The sequence below is a fragment of the Drosophila subobscura genome, chromosome E, assembly GCF_008121235.1.
Source record: "Drosophila subobscura isolate 14011-0131.10 chromosome E, UCBerk_Dsub_1.0, whole genome shotgun sequence".
Lineage (NCBI taxonomy): Eukaryota > Metazoa > Arthropoda > Insecta > Diptera > Drosophilidae > Drosophila > Drosophila subobscura.
In genome coordinates, this window is record NC_048531.1 from 5,342,039 (window position 1) to 5,363,873 (window position 21,835).

Here is a 21,835-nt window from a genome sequence, read left to right on the forward strand (position 1 = left end):
CAGCCAGCAGCCAGCTGTACCACATGCCAGTCCGCCTGTGGCTGTGTCGGGATCAGAGGCAGATGGAGGAGGCAAGAACTTTTGACAGAGGAACGCGTGTAAATAGCAAAAGTTTTGCTCGCACGATGTTGGCCAACCCAAACAGAACACAACTGTTCGCTTAACTTGGCTGAAAGCTAAAATCATTTAATTGCAGTTCAGCGGGGTAAGGGACAAGCATCAAGTGGAGAGAGGGAGAGCTGCTGACTAAGCAAAGACAACAACAAGAGCATTGCATGTTGGCGGCTCTTAATTGCTTAAACAAGTAGCTAACTAAGCGAGCAACAAATCTAACTAAGTGGGAGCAGGAGAGAGAGTGCAGTGACCTGCGGAAAACACCAACTCCAATTGCAGCAGCAGCATTACATGTGTAAATATGTACAGATGTACATATGTACATATTAATGTATGAATAGGTGTGCTTTGCTGCTACTGCAAATTACCCCAATGAATGAGGCCAGAACCATGCCTGCTTCTGTGCAATTGGGGGCTGTACTTATTCCATATTTCTACTTGGAAGCGGAGCTAGCAAGTCCACTCAAATGACCCTTTATCCCGAAAAAAGCCCCAAGGCCTAGAGATATGTCTGCCAGAATGCAGGGCAAATGTTGAGTGAAATGTGAATGGAAAATCAAAAGTTTTAATGGGGTAAGATTTGATTGGAATTCCTCCCACAGCTGAAACAACTTCCTGCGACTTTCAGACACTCTTTCTTAATTTGTGATAACCATAAATTTACACACACATAAATCATAATTGAGCAGGCAATTACTAAATCGTAGTGCTATTTATGAGCCTTTCTAGTTTCATTTCCTTGGCCATTTTCTTTGCGGAGCATCTCTGTGTTTCTTAAGCCAATTTTCTACTCCACTTTTTCTACAACTTCTGACTTTTTGGCCTGCCTATGCATTTGGCAGTGCAATTTTTCAACGTTTTTTTTCTTCCAGAAAATGTCAGAAAGCAGCCAACATGCAATTTATGTTGTTTGCTCAAGATTATTTATACAAAAAGTCGACTACTGCTCTCCCTCTCACTCTCTCTAGCTCTCTCTCTCTCTCTCTCTCTCTCTCTATCTAACTCCCTTTCTCTCCCTCTCTCTTCCTGTACGTTGTCAATGCGGAAAGAGCTGCGCCTGCAGTTTTCTAATAAATTTTGTGCTGATTTTGCTTTTAAAACGCGAATGTCCAGAGCTCAAATTGCAGACCATTTTGTAGAGAAGAGCGGGTGCAGAGGCGAGGCCAGGAGAGCTGGTTAGGCGTGGTATGGGTGGGGGGAGGGTCAGAACATGCCTAACTACATGTAATTTTACGCGCAACTTAACTTGTAAACCAATGCCGCTGGCCAGCAACTCCAAACAATAGTCCTCTCCCTACCGTTCAGTCCCTCCCACTTTCAACAGAGAACAAAGCTCGGCACACACACGCACACACACACACACACAAACCTGTATAAATGTTTGGCGTACGTGGCGAATGTGTAATATGACAGCTTCTGATGAATTAGGGGGCGCTTTGATTTCTGGAATTAAAGATTAAAATCGCCACACAAAAGCCCCACCAGCCAATACAACCCCAAACCCTTTTGAGCCCCATACCACGTGGCGTATCATGACGTATGAGTAACATGAGCACATGTTAAGCATACGCCCCGTCGGGCATTAAGATGGAATTACTGGAATTTCGTCAAAATATCAAAGAACACAGAAAAGAGTTGAATAAATGAATGGGATTCCGAGGGGAAAAAAAGGGAAAGATACTTAATTTCCAGGATAACAAAGTGGGAAGAGTTTCATGTTGTATAACAGAAAAAAAAGGGAATCTTAAATTAAATCTGTCGTACAAGTAAAAGTTTCAATAGAAAAATGTGTGCTAAAGGTTGCACAGATAACCCACAAGTCGCTGTTTCTTAAATCTGTAGGTAAACATCTATGTAAATGGGAAATATAATGAGAATAAACCGTTTCGCCCACGGAACCCAGCCTCTTTTTCCCTGTGCTGCCGGCAAATCACATAACCTTGGGGCAGCCTTAGGAAAGCGTTACATCCTTTCATCGGCTTTGCCTGCCATTAACATATTGTAATTCCGATAAGTTCTCTGCGGGAAGAATGTAGAACCCGCACACCACTGCTTTCCCTCTTTCCCTCTTTCCCCCTGTGGGGTACGCCATTCCCTGATTAATTGCTTCTGTGGAAAGAACCATTATGCAGGGCCATGGCTCCAACTAATTTACATTGTCCTGCCTCTCACTCACTCACTTACTCTCATGCCCCCCTCTCTCTTGCCCTCTATCATTGCAGATACGACTACGAGACTCTACTGCAAAATTCCACATTCTGCTTGGTGCCGCGCGGCCGTCGCTTGGGTTCGTTTCGGTAAGCCAAAAAACAGAGAAGAAAAATACAAAAAAACAAAAACAAATTTTCATTTTACATTTTTCACAATTGCATTTTTCGCGTTCTACATTGCTGTTGTTGCTGTTGTTTTTTGCAGATTTCTCGAAGCCCTGCAGGCGGGATGCATTCCCGTGCTATTGTCCAATGCCTGGGTGTTGCCTTTTGAATCGAAAATCGATTGGAAACAGGCCGCCATTTGGGCCGATGAGCGGCTCCTGCTGCAGGTAAGCGAAAACGGTGTACGGAACGCAAATCCCAAATACACTGAGTGAAAATTGGGTTCGTTGGCCCTGCAAATGTTGCAAAAAGCCTCTGTGGAGTCCGAAGTTTCTCCCAGTGCATAAATGTACGGCCTCTATATCGTATATAAAATATTGAAAGTACATCTTAACCGCCCCTTCGGCCTGTGTGTCAGTCGTTGTGCCAGTTATTGGAGTCATTTGGCCAAAGCGATTTCATTTGGTGGCTCTGTCTAAAAAGTGGAAAACTTTACGTTGTTTATTTGGTTTATTTTACAAGGGTACTTGCATCACCCCCATGCACATGTGTACACACAAAGTCGTATCTGTTATGGTGTGGATGGACGGAGGGGCACTTGGAAATGTCCAGCCATTTGGCATTGATGAATATTCTGCAGCGAGGATTTTGTTACGATTTGTGCACCTGTTACCATGTCCAGGGACACCGAAAGGAGCAGTCAATCGATGCAAATCACTGACAACAACAAACAAGAGAGCAGATGGCCTCAAAGAAAGTCTTTGCTGGAAAATTTGCATGGTTTTTGCACCTGAAAATACTTTAAGAAACCAATTAAAACCCTCCAATGGAACCCAATTAAGATCTTCAATGCTATCGATATGTAACTCTATGTGGCACTTGCAAGTGTTGCAAGAGGCTGGTCCTATCCGCCAGAGAGCCAGCCGGGGCCTCACCTCAAGGCCCACTCAGCGCGTAGAGTAAAGTATCCACTTGGCCAATGTGGACAGTTTTGTGCAGAAAGAAAGATTTTGCAATCGGAGCCGTTGAGTCGCTGACAACAGTTTGTCCGAGTGTTCGCACACACCTGTCCGTTCATCTCGCTCAAAGGACTCGTTAATGCCGCTCCTGCTCCTATCTGTCTGTTTGCACTGCTCCATTTGTTTGCCTGCCAGTGGGTCCTTTTTCTTTAAGCCTTCTTCGCGTGGCTGCGTCTGCTCCCGTGGCACTTTATTTGCGACATCGTCTTGGCACATTGTCCTCTTACACTTCATTCTCCCATTCTTTTGCCTCCCATTCCTTTTGCAGTGCAACTTCCTGGCTCCATTGCCTGCCTCGTCCCCATGCATTGGCATGTTTGCCTTTATGGTTTACTGTCCGGAAATGCAATTAATTAAGTTAACTTGAGCAGGAAACCAGAGCAGGCACTCTACCTGATGCTCTTTAAACGTTTTAAGTTTGCTGTTGCTTGTGGCAGGGCTGCCTGTGGTCTGCCTTGGCCATAATTATGATGGATGGGCACCCTGGGGCGATGCAGGTGCCCTGCTTGCTCCTCGGCCATGTCCATTGGCCAATTAAGTCTGTGCATTGCAAATGAATGCATCAATTAAGATGACATTACGCATACGCACACCGTACTCACACTCTCTCTCCCTCTCTTTATCTCTGTATTACAGGTACCCGATATCGTGCGCTCCATCTCAGCGGAAAGGATCTTTGCCCTGCGCCAGCAAACCCAAGTCCTGTGGGAACGCTACTTTGGTTCCATCGAGAAAATCGTCTTCACAACCTTCGAGGTGAGCCTTGTTCCCCCTCTTATTTGCATACACATCGACAGTGCCACCCACCCACATATATGCGGTTGATAGGGCTCCTGTGGCACGGTGGCACAGTGGCACGGTCTCTCGCTCTCCATCCCTGTCTGCGGGTCTGTGGTACTTCGCAAGTTGTTGCGGCTTCTTTGGGGTTTCAGGGTCTCAATCGACAAGAAACAAGTAACGAGAATGTTCTTCGTTCCACTTAGTCGCTTGTGTGCGTGTGTGTGTGTGTGCGCTTCTTGGGAAAACTCTTGCCACCGACTGCCTGTTAGGGGCAGAAGTATCCAACAACTTTGAACACAGTGCGTGCTGTAATTAAGCGAACCGAACTTTTCGCTTACTTGCTCGACAAGCAGTTCTCGTAGATGTGCCATGCTGGAGCATACTTGTTCCTGGGATCGAATGCATGCATAGCAGTGTCATGGGGAATCCCCCAGTGGATAGTGGAAATAATGCTACAAATCGCTGCTCCTAATGATGGGTTGACTGCTTTCTATTTGTGTGTCATGCCAAATGAGAGTGGGTTTTAATTTGCCACCAGAGGCTGCTCTTTGCACTTTGCAGAGACTGTCTCTGATCAGCAACTTAACAGCGTATATCGATGGTGGGGTAAGCAAACCTATTTGACTTCCCATCAATAAACAAGTAGCTTAAGTCCATGTCCTCTTAGTCGGCTAGCAGATGCCCTAAAAAGGTTAAAAACTTTTGCAGAAATTGCACAATTTAGTGTCATAATTATCCAATTGGATTGAAATATTATGGTCGAATGAATACAATTAAATATTCATGTCTAATTCATAGAATAAATATGAATATTTATCTTTCAATTAATTTCCGATTGCTGAGTGCTTGAACCACTGTGTGCTACTTGCAGTAATTAGTTATAATATCAAATATCCAATAGATTTATCATCATTGAAGCTTATTGTCATCCTGGCCAGCTCCTTTTCGCCGCTCTCGGACCACGAAAACAGCAACAGCGGAGAGGCAACAAAGTTCGTCTTTCCCCGAAATGCCAGTAGAAATTCTCGTGTTTCTCAATGGAAAGGAGGCGCTGGTTAAAACGAGTGGGTTAAAGACCAAAGTTGAAGGAGCTAGGGACGACATACGCGAAAAGCAAACCAAACCGCCGTCACTGGAGACCACTTTTCAACACTCAAATTGACACACGCAGACAGAGATGGGAGCAGGCCAAGCCCGACAGACAGAGAAAGACATAAGCGCGCACGTGTGATAGAGATAGAGAGGGGTAAGGGGTGGAGAAAAGGGTAGGAAGAGTAGTAAGAGGAGCAGAAAAAGTCCAACGGAAACCGTAGCTATGAGTCCCAGGACTCATCTCGAATTTCGCGTTTGTGGCAAATCGTTTGACGCTGCCACACGCAGACACACACACACACACGTATTCATTGTGTGAAGGCGAGAAGGCTGTAGAGTCAGAGGGAGATAGCGCTACATGTTAACCCTTGACGACCGACAACACGAAAATGTCCTCGTGCCTGTCATTCCGCGGCCTGAGCAAAAACCGCAGCCACAGTCACTGGCGAGGATGCAGCAGGAATAGAGTGCAGCTTGAAATCCATGCCAGGCATCCGAATGGCCCACCCGCTGCTCTGCCACTGCTCTTTTGGGCTGTAATCAATTTGCAGTTACATTAAACTGCCGAGAGAGAGAGAGAGAGAGGAAGAGAGAGCGAGGCAGAGGCAGAGGCAGAGGCCAACAGTGTTTGCATGTTGCCAGATTAAACACAAATATTTTCCCTGGTCATGAGGCAATTAAGCAAGAAACCAAGACATGGCCAACAAAGGACATGCACGCACTCCCTGCCACGCCCACAGCCCTTTCATGGCCAACTCTCAATTTATTATTATTGGGCCAGCAGCTGGCTTGGGCCGCACTTAATTGATTTTGGATCCAGTTGAAGCTCAAAATGAACCGCACATGGCATGGGAGACGCCAGGCCAAGATTTATGTTATTTAGCCAAGAAAATGAAGTGTAGTGAAGCTCAGCAGTTGAAATGGATGAACAAAGCTCTCTCTCTCTATTGGCTTAGTTCTACGATGGAGGTATAATTCTGCTGGAGATTGTTATTAGCGAAGGGATTGAAGAAGGGTAAAGCACACCAAATTCTCATGTGTTCTGTGCCCGCTTAAAGTTTCGCTTCTTTGAGTCAGAGTTGAGTTTTTTGTTTGCATTGAAGATTACAGCGCTCTTTATTGCTTAAGTTAGACTAAAATTCCATTGAAAAAGTTAAAACAAAAAGCGTAAATATTAGAAGTAATCGACTGTCATTATCGTGGATCATAATTCGTTATTCTGTATTTATTTGCAAACAAAAGATGTGTTGATTTGATTTGCATTAGTACGCTCCATTGGGTGTAATTCCTTATGAATAGATTTCGAATCAGTGTTCCATTCGGGTATAGCTGCTCCACCTCCACTTGCTCGACCGCCACACGCGCACCGCTCTGTGTGCAGCAGAGCTTTTTGTTGTAATAAAATTTCCTCTTGGCTTGCATTTGATTTATGATTCGCGATTAAAATAATGATTTGTGGGCATCGACACGCACAGACACAGCCAGAACAGACAGACAAACAGATCCAGAAGGAGGGAGGTACAGGGGGTACAGAGGCAGGGCCACCTGCCAAGGTGTGGCATGTGCATCACGTAATGGACGGTAACCGCTTTGCTTCTGGGCTCCTTTGACCCACATTCCGCATATGCAGATGGCCAAGCATGCAGCCAAGCTCCTGCTGCTACTGCTACTCTGTGTGTGTGTGTGTGTGTGTGCATCCCTTTTTGAAATACTTGTGGATGCCACCATACATACTTCTAGGGAGCATAAATTCCAGGCCTCGGCATGCAAATGCAGGGAACACAAAATGCCTTTCTAATTTGTTTTTATTAATTTTGACATTTTCCCAAAAGGAGGCTTCCCTTCCCGTTCGTTGCCCAGCTCTCCACGTCCCTTCCCTCCCCGCTTCTTGTTTACGCCACTCACGTCCCAGTTTCTGGGAGGCGGGAGACCCGGAGGGGGTTGCTAATAATCGTATCTTCTGGGACACGTACATATGAATATGAAAAGGAGAAGGAGCTGGAGCTGGAGCTGGAGCAGCAGGGGAGGGACTTTGCGGAATCCTTTTCCATTTTGGCCTACACTTAAGACCCGTTCATGCAGCAAATTGATTTAGGCATAAACAAGCCCGGAACGCTTTTAAGCCTCTTGGCAGGCACACACGCACTCACGTACACACACAAAACTACAACCACATTAACACAAACAAGACAAGAAATTGTCACTCTCGCAGGTCGCCGCCGTAGATACCCTAGCAGATCCAGCGCTTAAAAGGCTCTTGGCTGATATCAGACTTGCATTGGATTTGCGCTAAAGCCAGAGAATCTATCATGAGCACTAGGCACATTTCTAGGGCTTTGTTTCTATCTAGAAGTTAATAGAGGTTCACCGCTTTGGGTTTTTGTTTATAGAAATCGCGCCATACCCTCTCGAAGTGTATGAAGAGTACGCAAATAATTTCTGCCGCCTCTCTGTCTCTCTCTTTGTGTCTGGCCTTTCTTCCGGTGGGCGTTCAACCGAATGTGAACCCACCGACCAGCCGGTGTCAGTTTTTTTGGGTCTCTTTTAACCCCCTTCATCCCCAGACGGTCCATTCAAGTCAACAAACTGAGAAACACACACAACAAAAGGAGCGGCAGCATTTTGCTCTTGCCTTTGTTTGTTCTCTCTCTCTCTCTCTCTCTCTCTCTGAAAGCAAACAGCAAAGGTGAGGAGTGTAACGCAGCTGGGGGGAGGCGTAAGCGAGGGACAAAGAGAGCGACAGACCGGGAGCGAGGTTATTAGATGGCAACGGATTAGACGGAAAAACAAATTAAGCAGTTATTTGGTTTGTTAGACCCGCTCAACAATGCCAGCTAGCTCTCCATCCCCCTCAGTCTCTCTCTCTCTTTCTCTCTTAAAGTGAGTGCTTTTGGTCGCTGTCTCTGGGGGGTCTGAAGTGGCGCTGGTTCCGGGTTGTGTCCTGGCGGATAACACACTTTTTAAACTACAAAATGGGAGGAATAATTTCGAAATTTGCGGCTCTAAGTAAGTCATCAGCTTCCTGCTAATTATGTTGCTTGGCTGTTTGCTCGCGGGTGGAGCATCGCAATGACCAATGATCCATAATGACAGTGGCGCACCTTTCATTGTTGTCCGATAGTTTTTCTTTTGGTTTTTGGTCGACACTTGTCGTTTTAGGGCTTTCATTTAATAGGAATAAAAGTACAGGAGCTCAAAAGGAGCTTCTCCTCTGCAAACTGTGCTCTATCTTTCCTTCCACGCTTAAATCTCCTGCAGATGTTGCCTTTTTCATGGGAATGTACGAGCACATATTGCCCAATTTGTGTGTAATTTAAAGCCCTTCACCTGAAAACATTTAATATTCCATTGAAATTCTCCAGAGCATCGGCTCTGAATAGTTTTTTCCACTCATTTTCGGTACTTGGCAGCTACTTCAATTATTTTAATTAATAAATCACGAATTGAATCTGAAGCAAAAACCGCAGCAAAACTTTTTGCGGCCCTTCATCAAAAACGAAGGAGCCAGGAACCGCGCATGTGTATGTGTGTGTGTGTGTGTGCATGGATAAATGGAAATTTTATGCGGCTGATCCCCAGGATTTGCATATTTTTATTGTGTGTTGAACTTTCGACCGAAAGCCCATCTGCAATACCCAATCGGGGTAGGCCAGCGGCTGGTTCCGGCCCCTTCCGGCCACACAAAATCCCCGCCACAAAAAGGTCACTCAAAGTCCACTTACCGAACTAACTGGGGGCCTCAAATCTTGGCCTAAACCCAAAAGTATACATGTACAGATGTATATACTCGTATGTATATGTGAAAGTTTGATAGGAAATGGGGGTGTGTGGGTGCGAGGGGAGTGCTGCTGGATGTGACCGATAAGCGTGTGGCGTATGCACTTAAGTTGCACAAGGTAGCCGCAGTGAAAGTTCGCAAATGGCCACAAACATTCTCAGCAGAACAAAATAAGCCACAATAAGCCAAAAGCTCAGGACACTCTGCTCGGGAATAGTCTGCTTACATACCACGCATGGCTTTACAGTCGTACGAGTACATTGGCGCTCACAATAATAGTCACTGGCACTTGAAAGGCAGCTTTTATTGGCACATTTAACAGCTCTCATGGCTGTCAGCTTGCCCTTGGAAACTTGCATTAAATATTGACATTTGCAAGACAATTAGAGTATGTTATTAACTAAAAATATCTACTCTAGCTTATACAAATAATTAAATTATTAGGCGTAGAATTACTCAACTTGTATATTAATTTTCAATTCATTATTTGTTGTTTCAAAATACGTAAAAATGTCTCAAATTCATCAGAGAAATATGCAAATAGTCTCATTCAACATACCATAATCTTGAACACAGCTGTACATGCGTGTGTTGTGTGTGTGGCTATGTGTTTATGGCACTTTGTTTATGGCACTGCGTTTTCCTGGGCTTGTGGCTTTCTGCTTGCAACCAAATGTGTGGCATACTTTCAGGCAGCTGTCGGTAGGAAAAAAACCCACTGCCCCTGTGCTCTTCTGTTTCTTACTTTTCTGTGTGGGTCGGGCTGCTGGTGGCTATTTTTTCCCTCAGTTCTGTCTTGCCGAGATTTGCATGCTAGGACGCACACAGATCCTGAACACAAGCACAGCCGCACCCACTCGCGCCTCCCACGGACACTGCACCTGCAGAACGCGGCGACGGAGCTACAATGGGAGGTGGTGGGAATGGAAGGAAAAACAACTTATTACTTTGCCTAATCCTATTATGCGCATGCAAACGTGCGCCAAGAAGGGAAAAAACTTTCTCCTTGGTGGAACTACTTTGCAGTCGGAGCTGTCTCTCACTTCCACTCAGTGCCGGCCTCATCCTCTCTGTTGCTCTTTGGGCTGTTCCTAGTCATCGCATTCAATCGTGCACTCACTCAAGCGCCGCTAAGTTGTCTCAGTGGTGCTCATGCACTGCAAGAAATTTCTGAGCAATAGATAAGCCAATTTAAACTTCTTGTTGTTGCTGCAGTAGCTCCTGAAGCTGAAGCTGATGCTAATACCTTTCAGTTTAAGTTTAAAGGCAGCACCAAAGTCACACACAGTGGTGCGAAATGGGTAAAAAAATGCACCGATATTAGTCTGAATTTCACTCAGAGAACCAAAGCTTCAAACAAGAGAATATATAATTATTTATAGATATTTTTCTCCTATTTCTGCAGAGGATACTTAAAATTTTGTGGCATCTTTTTGCCGCTCTTTTGGTGCTGCCTGCAATTGCAGCTGCAGCTGCATTTTGTTGGACTCTTTCCAGGGATCCGACCCAATTTACGTTCGAGTTGTAAAGTTGCTAAACTTTTATAGCTGACATTCTGTTTGGGCCACTTTCCGCTTCCACAACAGCTCCGTCAGGCAGCTGGCGATGACTGGCTTCTCGTGCGGCCTTGGTGCAGCTAATTTCCAGCACTTACCTGTCCATTATGGCCAGGACGGGTCCAGTGGCAGTGCCTGTGCCCGGGCCCGGGCCTGTGCCTTGGTGAGATAGCAGAATATGCCGCGACAGCAGCTCAAGAAGTTTGTTGGACTACCAAATCCTTCCATTTTGCTCTAAGCCGATTAGGCTGCTGCCTGGCCAGCCCCGCCAGAAGATAGTTTCGTTGGCCCACTCGTTAATTGATTTTCTCGTTCTGTTTGGTTGCTTTTGTTTTTTCTTTCAACATTTATATTATATATTTGTGTGTGTGTTTTAACTTTAACCAAAATGCAAAATCATTACTTAAGCGTAAACATAACATATAGAGTCAGGGATTATGTTCATTACTTAAGCATAGGAAACATATAGAGTGGACGACAAACTTAGATTATGTCCATTGTGGGGTAGAGTCCCCCGTCAAAGAGGCACGCAGTGGGTGCCCGAAAAGTTAATTTCTGTTGTACATTTGTTGTGATATGCATGTCAAGCAGTTTTCTATTCCTTTGTCAGATCTCTGTGTGGATGAATGTGCTGGCAATGTGTTGTGGATGCTTCTCCTCTCTTTTATTTGTTGTGAGTCTCTGAGTCTCTGCGGTGAGTGTGGGGGTTTGAGTTGGAGCTGCAGACAGTTCCAATCCGATTCGAGTTCCATCTTTTGATTTAGAAGAGCAGGGAGAAGAGACTTCTTACGCCAGTGGAGCCAGCTCCGGAACCGAGGGTAAAGCCTGTGCTCGGCGTCCCACTGCTGCGGTGCCGGGAGACGTGGCTGGAAACGTTAGCACGGACACGGTCGTAGCTGGCAACATCCTGAAAGCAAAAGGAAATGAAATTAGCCAACGGATTCCACAGGGCTGAGGGTAGAGGGTTTTGCGTACTGGTCGAGCACAAACTCGAGATGTCTGCAGGGGCGGCAGATGTCGCAAGTGGCGCACGTGTTGTATATCGACAAGACTCTCACCTCTTTGTCGGCGTTGGCCAGGACGGAGCGCATCGAGGTGGCCACCGGCCACTTCTTCTTCATCACCAAATTGTTTGGGGGATCGTGGGCGGTGCCGGCATCCACAGACCAAATGGTTACACTGGCTCCACCCAGCACCTTCGAGCCGCGCGAGAACTTGAAGGCCAGCTCCTCGTCACCGGCGATGCGGGTCAGCTGCCAGCCAGTGAGATTGATCTCCTCGGTGCCCTTGTTGTGCAGCTTGATGAACCGTCCCTCGACGTCGGCCTCAATGATCTCCAGGTCACCCTTGGCGGCGGCATTCACCGAGTACTCGGACAGTGTGCGGTCCTCGCTCTCGTCGATCACCGTGCGGCGCCGCTTGACGGCAGTCGAGCCGGAGATTCCAGGCGTGGCCGAGCGACGGCCGCTGGGTGTGACGCGTCCCGATCGCGAGCCACCGCTGGCACTCAGATGGGTGCCATTGCTGCTGGAGATGCCCGAGTCGGTGCCGGGGCGGCCGGGGGACTCGATGTTGAGGCGACGCTCCTCGCCGCACAGCAACTTGTCGTAGGCGGCAATCTCGAGGTCCAGGGACACCTTGATGTCCATCAGATCCTGGTACTCCTGCAGCTGGTGGGCCATCTCGTCGCGCATGCGCTGCAGCTCGGCCTCCAGCGAGGCAATGTACTGGTTGTGGCGCTGCCTCTCCGTGTCCAGGAGGTTCTCCAGCTCCCTGATGCGAGCCTACAGAAAGAGAGATTTCCGAATTAGAAATCGAACAAATTGACTAAACTGTCGGCAGAACTTACATTCAGACCAGCATTGGTGGTCTCCAGGTCCTGCAGCTTGCCATTGAGGCCGTCGATCTTGGTGCGCATGAGACGGACCTCCTCGGTGGCGTGGGCCGATCCCTGGGCAGCCCTGGAGACGGCGGCCTTCAGGTTCTGGATCTCGTTGTCGTACAGCTGCTCGATCTCCTCGCGATTGACGCGCATCTGGCCCTCGTACTGGTCGCGCAGCTCCTGGAGGGATTGCTGCAGCTTCGCCTCGTACTGGCGCGACAGACGGCCGTCGATCTCGCTGATCTCGATCTGGCGACGTGACCGGGTCTCGGTCAGCTCCTGCGAGTGCACCTGATCCTTGAAGGCCAGCTCCTCGCGCAGGCTCTGGTTCTGGTTCTCCAGGTCGACCCTGGCGAGGGTCTCGGCCTCCAGCTGCTTGCGCAGATCGTCCAACTGGCGGCGCAGGCGCTCATTCTCGAGAGTGACCTCCTTCAACTGATCCTCGAACTTCTTGCGATCGGCCAGGGCCTGGTTGTATTTGCCATTCACTTCGTTGTACCGAGATTCATAGAGGCGGGCATTGTTCTCCGCCACATTGGCCTCCTTCGTCTTCTTCTCGAGTCTGTGTGGGGGGAAAAGAAAAACGATTAAAGATTATTCATGCGTTCATTTATGTACATGTGCTCGATGTATGACGTCACTTAATTGACTCACATTCCCATTCCCATTCCCCCTCTAACAAAAAGCTCACTCAATGCTACTCGCCTCGCTCTCTCTCTCGCTCTCTTTAGCTCTCTCCCCAAATATATGCATTATTCATTAGATGTATCCAAATTCGAAATTAGCTTGGAAACCCGTTCAACGATCTCCATCTTCCATTTTTTATATTTCGTCGCTATTTGCTTGCCTTGAGAGCTGGCAAGCGTCACATGCCATTAGCATAAAGTAGCCAGCCCCTTGGCTATTTCTGACCACCTCTTTTGGCTCCCCCTACCCCACCCTCCCTCTCTCTCTGCCATTGATTTATAGCACGTTCTTTTATTTGAAATACTATTTAGCTAAAAAACAAAACTTATTTATTGCCCTACGAAAATATCCACGAAAAATTCCACACATAATCCCCAGAATATGTTCCGAAAACGTGGTCGGCACGTTTTTTATGACTTGATATAGGACGCAGTAATTGGCATTTCGACATATTTTAATTTAAATTAAATGCATGCATTTAATTATTACAAAAAATACTTTATAAATGAATGCAATACCTTTTCAGGCAGACCCCGGTCAGCCTTCAGTCTCCCATTTGATTTAACGCGGTTTTGCTTTCTGTTTTGGTTCTATGCACAGATCCCCGCCTCTCCGCGCAGATATAAACAATTTCCGCAGCTAATCAAGGAAAATAATGGTGTAAAATTGGGGAGGGAATACTGCTCGTAAACATGGCAACAAAATAGATTCAAGGTTGTGTTGCTTCTGCTCTACTTTTTCCCTGTTACATTCGATTTTTTCTGTTTGGTATTACGTTGGATTATTGTAGTTTTTCTGTGCATGTTGAAGTTCCATTTCCTTTCCACCCTTTCGCCCGCTGGCTAGAGGAATTTTTGAAATACGTGCAATAAATATATTTTTGGTGGAATTTTCGGGAAAATGTTTTAGTTTTAAAAAATAAATTTGAGAATCTGGAAATACTTTGGCTCTGCTATCTTTGGAATCACCTTCTCATATCTAATCGTATTCTCTGTGCAATATCCAATTTCTGTTAGTGGTTCGTTTCATTTTGCAACATTTTTGTGACACACCTCAAAAACCAAAGGCCCACTAACTCGGGTTTCGACCAATATTTATCTCCACATATGAGTATTTTCCCTTCCCTCTGGCACCGAACTTCATTATCAGCTGGCAAACACAGACAACAATCTGGTGGCTAATACGTATTAAAAAGGCTTTGGGCCCGCACACATTGCACGGCCACTAAATACCAAAAATAAATATTGCCCGATAACGCAAAACGCAAACGACGCGAAACGGAAACCTCGAAAATGGAAAATCTACATTTGTTGACATCACACCAGAGCACCAGGGTGCCCGAACCGGTATTACGTGAATGTTTTGGGAAACTGCGTGCGGGACTATGACATCATAATCGAAAGACATTCGGTCTTGTAACCTTCCATTGAGCTTTAAGACGCTGTGTATTGTTGGGGCATACCTTGCAATCTAAGTGGAAAGGGGTATATCGAATAGTTATTTTCTAAATGTACTTCCATTGAATACATGTTAATTGAAACTATACACATAGCCACTACCTCTGCATATAACACAAACCAAGTCCCAATCTGATAACTATTACATTCCGAATAAGGGGATAAGGGGATAAGACCAACAGGTACTCCATAGTGCAATCCATCGACCCATTTGATTTGCATAAAATGTGTAGAGAGTTCTAGAGCACTCCATAAGCAAAGTGAAGGCAGATAGATGACAGCCAGCGATAAAGAAATTGAGAGAGAGCGCGTGAGAGAGAGAGCGCGTGAGAGACGTTGCGCTGCCATGTGCGGTGCGGCGCTTTTGAAATGTGCTTTGGCATGACATCATCGGCCTCGCTCTGGCTATACGCCTCTCTCGCTCTGTCGCACAGTACACAAGCCATGACATCACTGGCTGATAATACGCAGTGAGGCCCCCTTCCTGCCCACTCAATGCCCCACCTCTGCGGTTATTACCTGGGCTTCAAGTCGTCGTTCTCCTCCCACAAACGCTTGATATCGATCTCCAGTTTGGCCTTCTCCTTGGCCGTTTCGTCGAGCAGCTTGCGGGCGGCGGCCAGCTCCTTCTCGTAGACGGCCTTCAGGTTGGAGGTCTCCCTGTTGACGGTGTCCTGGGAGAGATGCAGCTCCTGTGTGAGGCGACTGTTCTCGTTCTCCAGATTGCGCATGCGATCGATGTAACAGGCCAGGCGATCGTTCAGATGCTGCAGCTCCTCCTTCTCCTGGATGCGAGTGGTGCGCGTGGGCGAAGTGGGACTGGTGGCCCCCAAACGCGAGGAGGTGGATGCTCCACCCACCGGCGTAGAGGTGGAGGCGCGCGAGACGCGTGTGTTGAGGGTGACGCGGCGAGCGGACATTTTGAAGGCTTTTGGGTGTTTGCGGCGAGGAACGTTATTAAGTACGTTAAGTGGCGCTAATCTTGTGCAATCTCCACTCTGTTATTCCACTTTCTGCTTAGAGTTTCTTTTTTTGCTTTTGTTTTTCTTGGCTTGTACGTCCGTTTGCTTGGACTGCTGAATTTTGACTGTGCCGACTGGGCCCCGAGCGGCGCCGAACGAGTGCCGATGTCGATGTCTCTCGGCCATCATCGACGGAATTAGTCGTCGCTGTTGAAACCGCATAGAAAAAACATGAATGTGTGCTCGCTCTCTCTCTCTCTCTCTCTCTCTCTCTCTCTCTCTCTGTCTGCCAGTCGATTGCTCTCACCTTTTGGCTTTGTTGTTATTATTGTTTCGCTTTCTTCGCCTCCTCTGTTTCGCCTTTCTATTCGCATTTCTGTCTTTGATGTACAGCTGTTTGTGTTTGCTGGAGCCGCAAATAGAAACCAAAAGCAGCACGCAACCACATACGAAACCAACCAGACCAAACACAATTACATTTTGCCGGCGGCACCTCTTCTATCCCTTGGCGGATGGGGGAACCATAGGTTTTTGCACTGCACTCCATTCCATTCTTCAATGGCAATTCCCATTCAAGGTTATTGAACGACGCAATTTTCGTGCGTGACATTAAATCAATAGAGATGCCAATGGAGGCGCTCTGCAATGTGATAATGGTTTATTTTCGGAGCGCTTTCAGATTTTGACTAACCAATATACATATGTAGTCTGTGCTACGTGCCACCTGCATTTTCATTACATTATTTGCACTAATTAATAGCCCTTATTGCTGGGGAGTAGACCACAATGCAGTCCCACATCATCAATTCCACTTAATTTGCCTAGCAAACTATCGATGTGGCTACGTCCATTGTATTGAACAGCCGCAGGTCAATTATGGCCCAAATCGGGACCAACGTGTCCCAAATTATGAAATTCCACTAGGGACTGGCGCCCACCCATAATTCGTACACAAAACAGCAGGCGCAGGCGGGCGGGGGTGGTTGCCTCAGTGTAATGTCAACTTGTCATAGCTGGAATATTTATTGACATCGACTGCTTCTATGGGTATCGAGAGAGGGTGAGCGACGAAGTGGCAGGAATGCCAACAGTCATAATAATAAATAACCAGAGACAGAGCGGGATGGATAGTTAGTTAGTTAGCTTTTGGCTTCACATTTTTCTGCCTCTATCTCTCATTTTATTTTGCGTTTTCTAGCTTTTATTTGCAAAAGTAAATAGCCGGCAAAACAACAATTTTATTTTACCCACGAGATTACCTTCATATGCGATAAGTGAGAGCGAGCAAGAGAGAGATAGCCATGGGAGCTTTTGGATTCTCTCACGCTTCTGCTACAACGAAGCGAAGAGAGAGCAGAAAATATGTGAACTTGTCATGCAATGTGCACGCCTGTGACGTCACCCAAACTAAAACGGAATGGCAACAACAGAACCAAAGAAGAAACCCAGAGTAAGAAAGAAGAACGAAAAACTGAAGGAGGTACATATGTATGTATATGTACATACGAGCATGTTGAACATACACTGACCTCCAAAAAGTAGCCCCTTCTCGGTGACGTCACCAAATTATTTTTAGTCATGCCGTTTGTTTGTCCATTTTCCTCATTCGCATATGAATAAATTTGAGTATTTCTTTAATGCTTTGGACACTCCATCTTTTCAGCTTAACCAACTCCCGCTTCCGCAGCTCTTTAGAGAGCTAATTAGATTTAATTAACGTGCCCAATTGTGTACCCAAAAACGTGCGCCGCCAGAACCTAAACCGATGTTAAATGGTTTTTCTGTCTTTGTTTTTCCTCTCCAAGTAATCTTTGCGACTCGCTTTTTGTTTCGCTTTCCGCGTCTTGGCATTCGGATGTCTCCATTCCATTCCATTGCTAAGTATTTCTCTTGTGCCACGTCAATTTGTCGCTTGATGAATTACACGCGGGGGGATAACGATTACAAATTGATAAGAATTATTCCAGTGCCCTGTGAGAAATGAGCTTGGGAGTAACGGAACTTTTCATCTGAAAGTCTCATGTGGAAAATTGTTTGCCTGCTCTAATTGAATTTCGTAATAAGAAAATACCTTTATCTGTTATTTAAAGCTTCCTTTTTCCCCAGTGCCCCAGCTGGTACAAGTTCGCTTTAAAACCCCACAATTGGGTCGAAGGGATGCCCTTTACATCATACCTTTTTGGTATCAAATCGAATCTAACAAAACTTTACTTTAAGATGGTTTTGTGTTAAGGTTCCTGCAGTAAAGCTTCTTTTCCGCAACTTTTACACTCAACACTTTACTGGTGTAGATATTCTTTAAGAGTCGTCTCAAATGACTCGCTCAAACGCGTATCAGTCGCAATTAGAAGAGCTGTTGCATAGGGTATATTTCCTTTTCGTTTTGATTCATGATTCATCTGAATGATTTTTGATAAAACTAAAAGAAACAACGACAAATAAATAAACAGGAAAGAACCCCTGGGGTCCTGTTTGGTTGTTGATTTGTGTCAACTTTTAGCATAAATATTTATTCAGTATTTATTCTTGTTCTGTAACATACATTTTATCTGCAGGCTGTCTTTATTGGTGTCTTGCCCCTGCAGCTATCAATGTTCGAATTATACAGAGCAAAACTACTCGCAAATATGTGTTTGCAAAATATTTTCACAGACTGAAAAATAAATTTAAGTCTATCTCCTGTCTCTTTTCCTCTTTCTATTTGCACATCTAGCCCTCGCTGTTTCGCTCTGTAGTCTAAACTTGTTTGACTCTGCTGTACGTATTCCTTTGTATATTTTTGTCATTTTGTTGGATTTTATTTTCGGTTGTTTAACGAATTTGTCAAAAGCCGCTTCACAACTTCAACTCCCCGTACGCTTGTTGATGTTTCTGCTGCTGCCTCTGCCTCTGCTGTTGCTGTTGTCGTTCATTATTTTGGTTGTTCGGGGAGCGATGACAGCGACAAACGAAGTTTGCCAACAATAATGACATCATCGTCAGCTTAAAGTTTCGTGAAGTCATGGCAAACAACGCCATAAGATGAATGAACGAAATAGGCAACGATCAAGCATATTATGATGAGGTCTAGCAAACAACAAAATATTAAAGGACAAGAGAGAACCTTGTGCAAGGTGAAATGTGTCAAAAATCAAAGGACATCATTCGGTTGAATTGTAATATTTTTGCAAAATAATTCGCTTAACTTGAATCTAAGTATATTTGAATTGCTGTGCTTCATTATTCAATTCTCGCTTTCGGCACAACTGCCACTTAATTAACATTTGCACAACAATTTCAAATCGCCTGAAATAAAAATGAGAACAAAATGTACGACAACAGAAACACGAACAATTAAAACAAAATTGAATGCCAACTGAGTTTGCCTCTCGGTTAGCAAAATTTGTTGCCGTTTCCCGAAAAGCGCGAAACAATAATATTCACTTTTTGTTGATGCTTTTTTACGTTCTATAGAAATAATATTTGTTTGCATTGCCTCCGCTTTTTTGTGGCACTTGGCACATTTTAATTAATAACAGTTTGGTGGAGTTTCTTAATGGAATTGATGGATGATGTTTAACACTTATTGCGCATACGGCAAGTGGTCGTGTGTACAGTTTTTCTGGTAATCTTTGATAATTATAAACATGCTTACATATAGAGTGGGAAGGAAGCATCAAAAACACGAAGAATTAAATATAATTTTTTCAAGAAAAAAATTCGATGAAATATCAAAATTTTTATTAATTTGATTGTCACATTTTGTATCCAAATCTTGTGTCAGTATACGAAAATCTTACCAAAATGTATTCGTTTCGGATAATTACATAATCAGACGATCTACCACGCCTTTCTTTCTGGCATTTATTGTTAAATTTCTTTGCACTTCCATGTCCTGCTGCATGTTCTTGGGAGACAAGTTTGACGTTTCTTAATTTTTAAGCAAATAAAGTTGTATGGCGAAAAGTTAGTGGAGAGCATTTGCATATCATTTTAACATCCGTTCTCTCTCTCTCTTTTTTTCTCCCTCACTCGCATTCTCTGCTGTCTCTCTTTTGCTACTTGCATAAGTTAATTTCATGTTTGTGTTCTACAGAACCCTCATCCCGCCTCCAAGTCTTTGGCCTGCATTGAAGTGTTTTGGGTGCCACTGAGTGTAGCTTTTGGCCTGGCTAAGAGGGAGTATTTTATGTATGCAGCTGCTGTTGCAGCACCCCCCCCCTCACATGAAAGTGTGGAAGTGGCTTTACCCGAAAAGTATGCTAAGAAAAATAGCAGATGCTCTCGTCTTCATTTGGGCATAGAGAAGAGCAGGAAATTCGAGTGGGAAACATTCTCCGTTTGCGAAAAACCATTGGAAATATCTTCAAACAAGAACCTCAGATAGTAATTTGCCAAATGAATTCATCTACCTCGAAGTAATTTCAAGGAAACAATCAAACAACAAATCTGCAGCGTACCTTTACCAAGTTTCCCTTTTGCCCAACTCGAATGCTCTAATCTGTAGTCCTTTTTTGTAGAAGACTGATTTGAAGAGCGATTTAATTAAAATTGCAGCGAAGCAAGTGCAAAAACCCGGATCAAGAAAACTGTCTGCGCATAAACGAGTGGAAGCCAGACGTGTGGAAGACATCTGAGAGAAACTTGGCAAAAGAAGTTCTCTGCTTTCGCATGCAATTAATTTCCAGCAAGTTTGTGTAACACGAGCATGAATAAGTGTGCGTGTATACAGACGTATGTTCATGTCTGCTCAAAAGAACTCATTGCAGTGGCTCGGGGTGGGGATATTTAATTTCGTGGGTCGAACAACAGTTTCAATTCTGTCAAAACTTTAAGGCATTTTCCAGGCCCAAAGCTCTCTCAATCGAAGTGCAGGATGGAGGCTGTGGTGCGTTGATGTTTGGATGCATCCACCTGTTTTATGTGCTTACATTATCCGCTCCATTGGATACACGGGGGCCCTGCAGCTACAATAATATATATGCATACGTGGGTGTGTGCTTTTGTTGTTGTTGTACCTGCAACTTAATCGTCACTCAACTACACACAGTTCACACCACATCGCTGATGCGAAACGGATATGAAGTTTTGGCTGATTTCCTGTGGGTGGCACGCTCTCTCTACACATATACACATCTCTGCTTGGCTCTCGCTAAGTAGTGCCAAAAACTCGTTCAGTGTTTGTTGCTGTTGGTGTTCTGTTGCAGCTGCGATAAGTCTGCTGGCTGGCATCCAAATTGGGTTTGGGGCGAAACCAGTGGCAAAGAAATGCACATGACATTTGCAGCGAAGCAAATCGGTTGAATATTTGCCACGCAACTCAGATATTCTCCTTGCGCTTTGGCCGACTTTAAGTGTATTAAATCCACTTTGTTGTCCAATTAAAATGTGGCCAAAACAGGCAGACAGATGAGAGCGAGATAGTGGGTTGCCCGTCTGAGCCAGGCCTACACACACATCTACATAAATATGCACACATCGGCAATGCGCATAATTGAATCATAGGCAGGCGGCCGTTTCCTTCCCGGCTGCGCTCTCAATTATGCTGCAGCGTCAACAGCAAGAGATTTACTTAATTATGTCGCAGGCTGGCAAACACAGATGCATACATGACAGGGGGGGCGACCGGGGGGACAGGAACATATTCCCACACACGTACTTAGCGCTAAAGGAAACGGTAAATAAACACGCGCGACGCTGCTCGCGCTAGTTGTGCGATTTCTATGCAGAAATACACACAGAGGAAGAGAGAGAGGGAGAGGGAGAGAGCGTGCTGAGCGAGGAGAAGTGGGTGAAACAGAAGCCGAAAGAAGAAGGAGATGCCGAAGTTTTGGATACCCTTGCAAGGTGCGATCATGGTTACTACGACGTATTCGGAAACATTCGGAGACATGTCCCATAAGAAGACGGACTCAAAAGGCGAATGTGCTGCTGCTAGTGGAACTATGCATAGTCATGTTACGAGATGTTTGTCTCGGTGTCCTGCTTTACACATTTACAAATCATTATACCCCCGTCTGTGTGCAGATAAAAAAGCGAGGCGCCAGAGAAGGGAATTATAATTACAAAATGTAAAGCAGGCACTCGAGACACGCGCCCAGCCAGACAAGAAGCCATTCGAGGGATCGTCAGCCCCGACCCGACATTCCAGTTGAATTTGTTTGCTGTAGCTGCATCGGCAACGGAAGGTGCAATGTGGAATGTGGGTTGTGGG

General features: G+C 45.4%; 2 protein-coding genes across 3 annotated transcripts in view; one reads left to right on the plus strand and one right to left on the minus strand.

Annotated features, from left to right (window-relative positions):
• The window catches only part of LOC117889768 (exostosin-1), a gene marked incomplete at its 5' end in the record, with an annotated part of 63,532 nt that overhangs the window by 36,213 nt on the left and 5,484 nt on the right, over nt 1–21,835 (plus strand). The window contains 3 exons of the mRNA XM_034794230.1: nt 2,337–2,411; nt 2,530–2,656; nt 4,085–4,204. Coding sequence (XP_034650121.1) covers nt 2,337–2,411; nt 2,530–2,656; nt 4,085–4,204 — 322 coding nt within the window. The remainder of the gene's footprint in view (nt 1–2,336; nt 2,412–2,529; nt 2,657–4,084; nt 4,205–21,835) is intronic.
• Nucleotides 11,406–15,777, minus strand: LOC117889767 (lamin-C). 2 transcript variants are annotated; one of them, XM_034794228.1, is made up of 4 exons: nt 15,200–15,775; nt 12,504–13,098; nt 11,713–12,438; nt 11,406–11,561 (listed from the first exon to the last, which is right to left on the minus strand). In XM_034794228.1, exons 1-4 carry the CDS (start codon nt 15,598–15,600, stop codon nt 11,415–11,417), a joined length of 1,869 nt encoding a protein of 622 aa, XP_034650119.1. In that variant the 5' UTR covers nt 15,601–15,775; the 3' UTR covers nt 11,406–11,414. The 2 variants fall into 2 exon arrangements, with proteins under 2 accessions (XP_034650119.1, XP_034650120.1); XM_034794229.1 differs by having other exon boundaries at nt 11,441–11,561; nt 11,630–12,438; nt 15,200–15,777.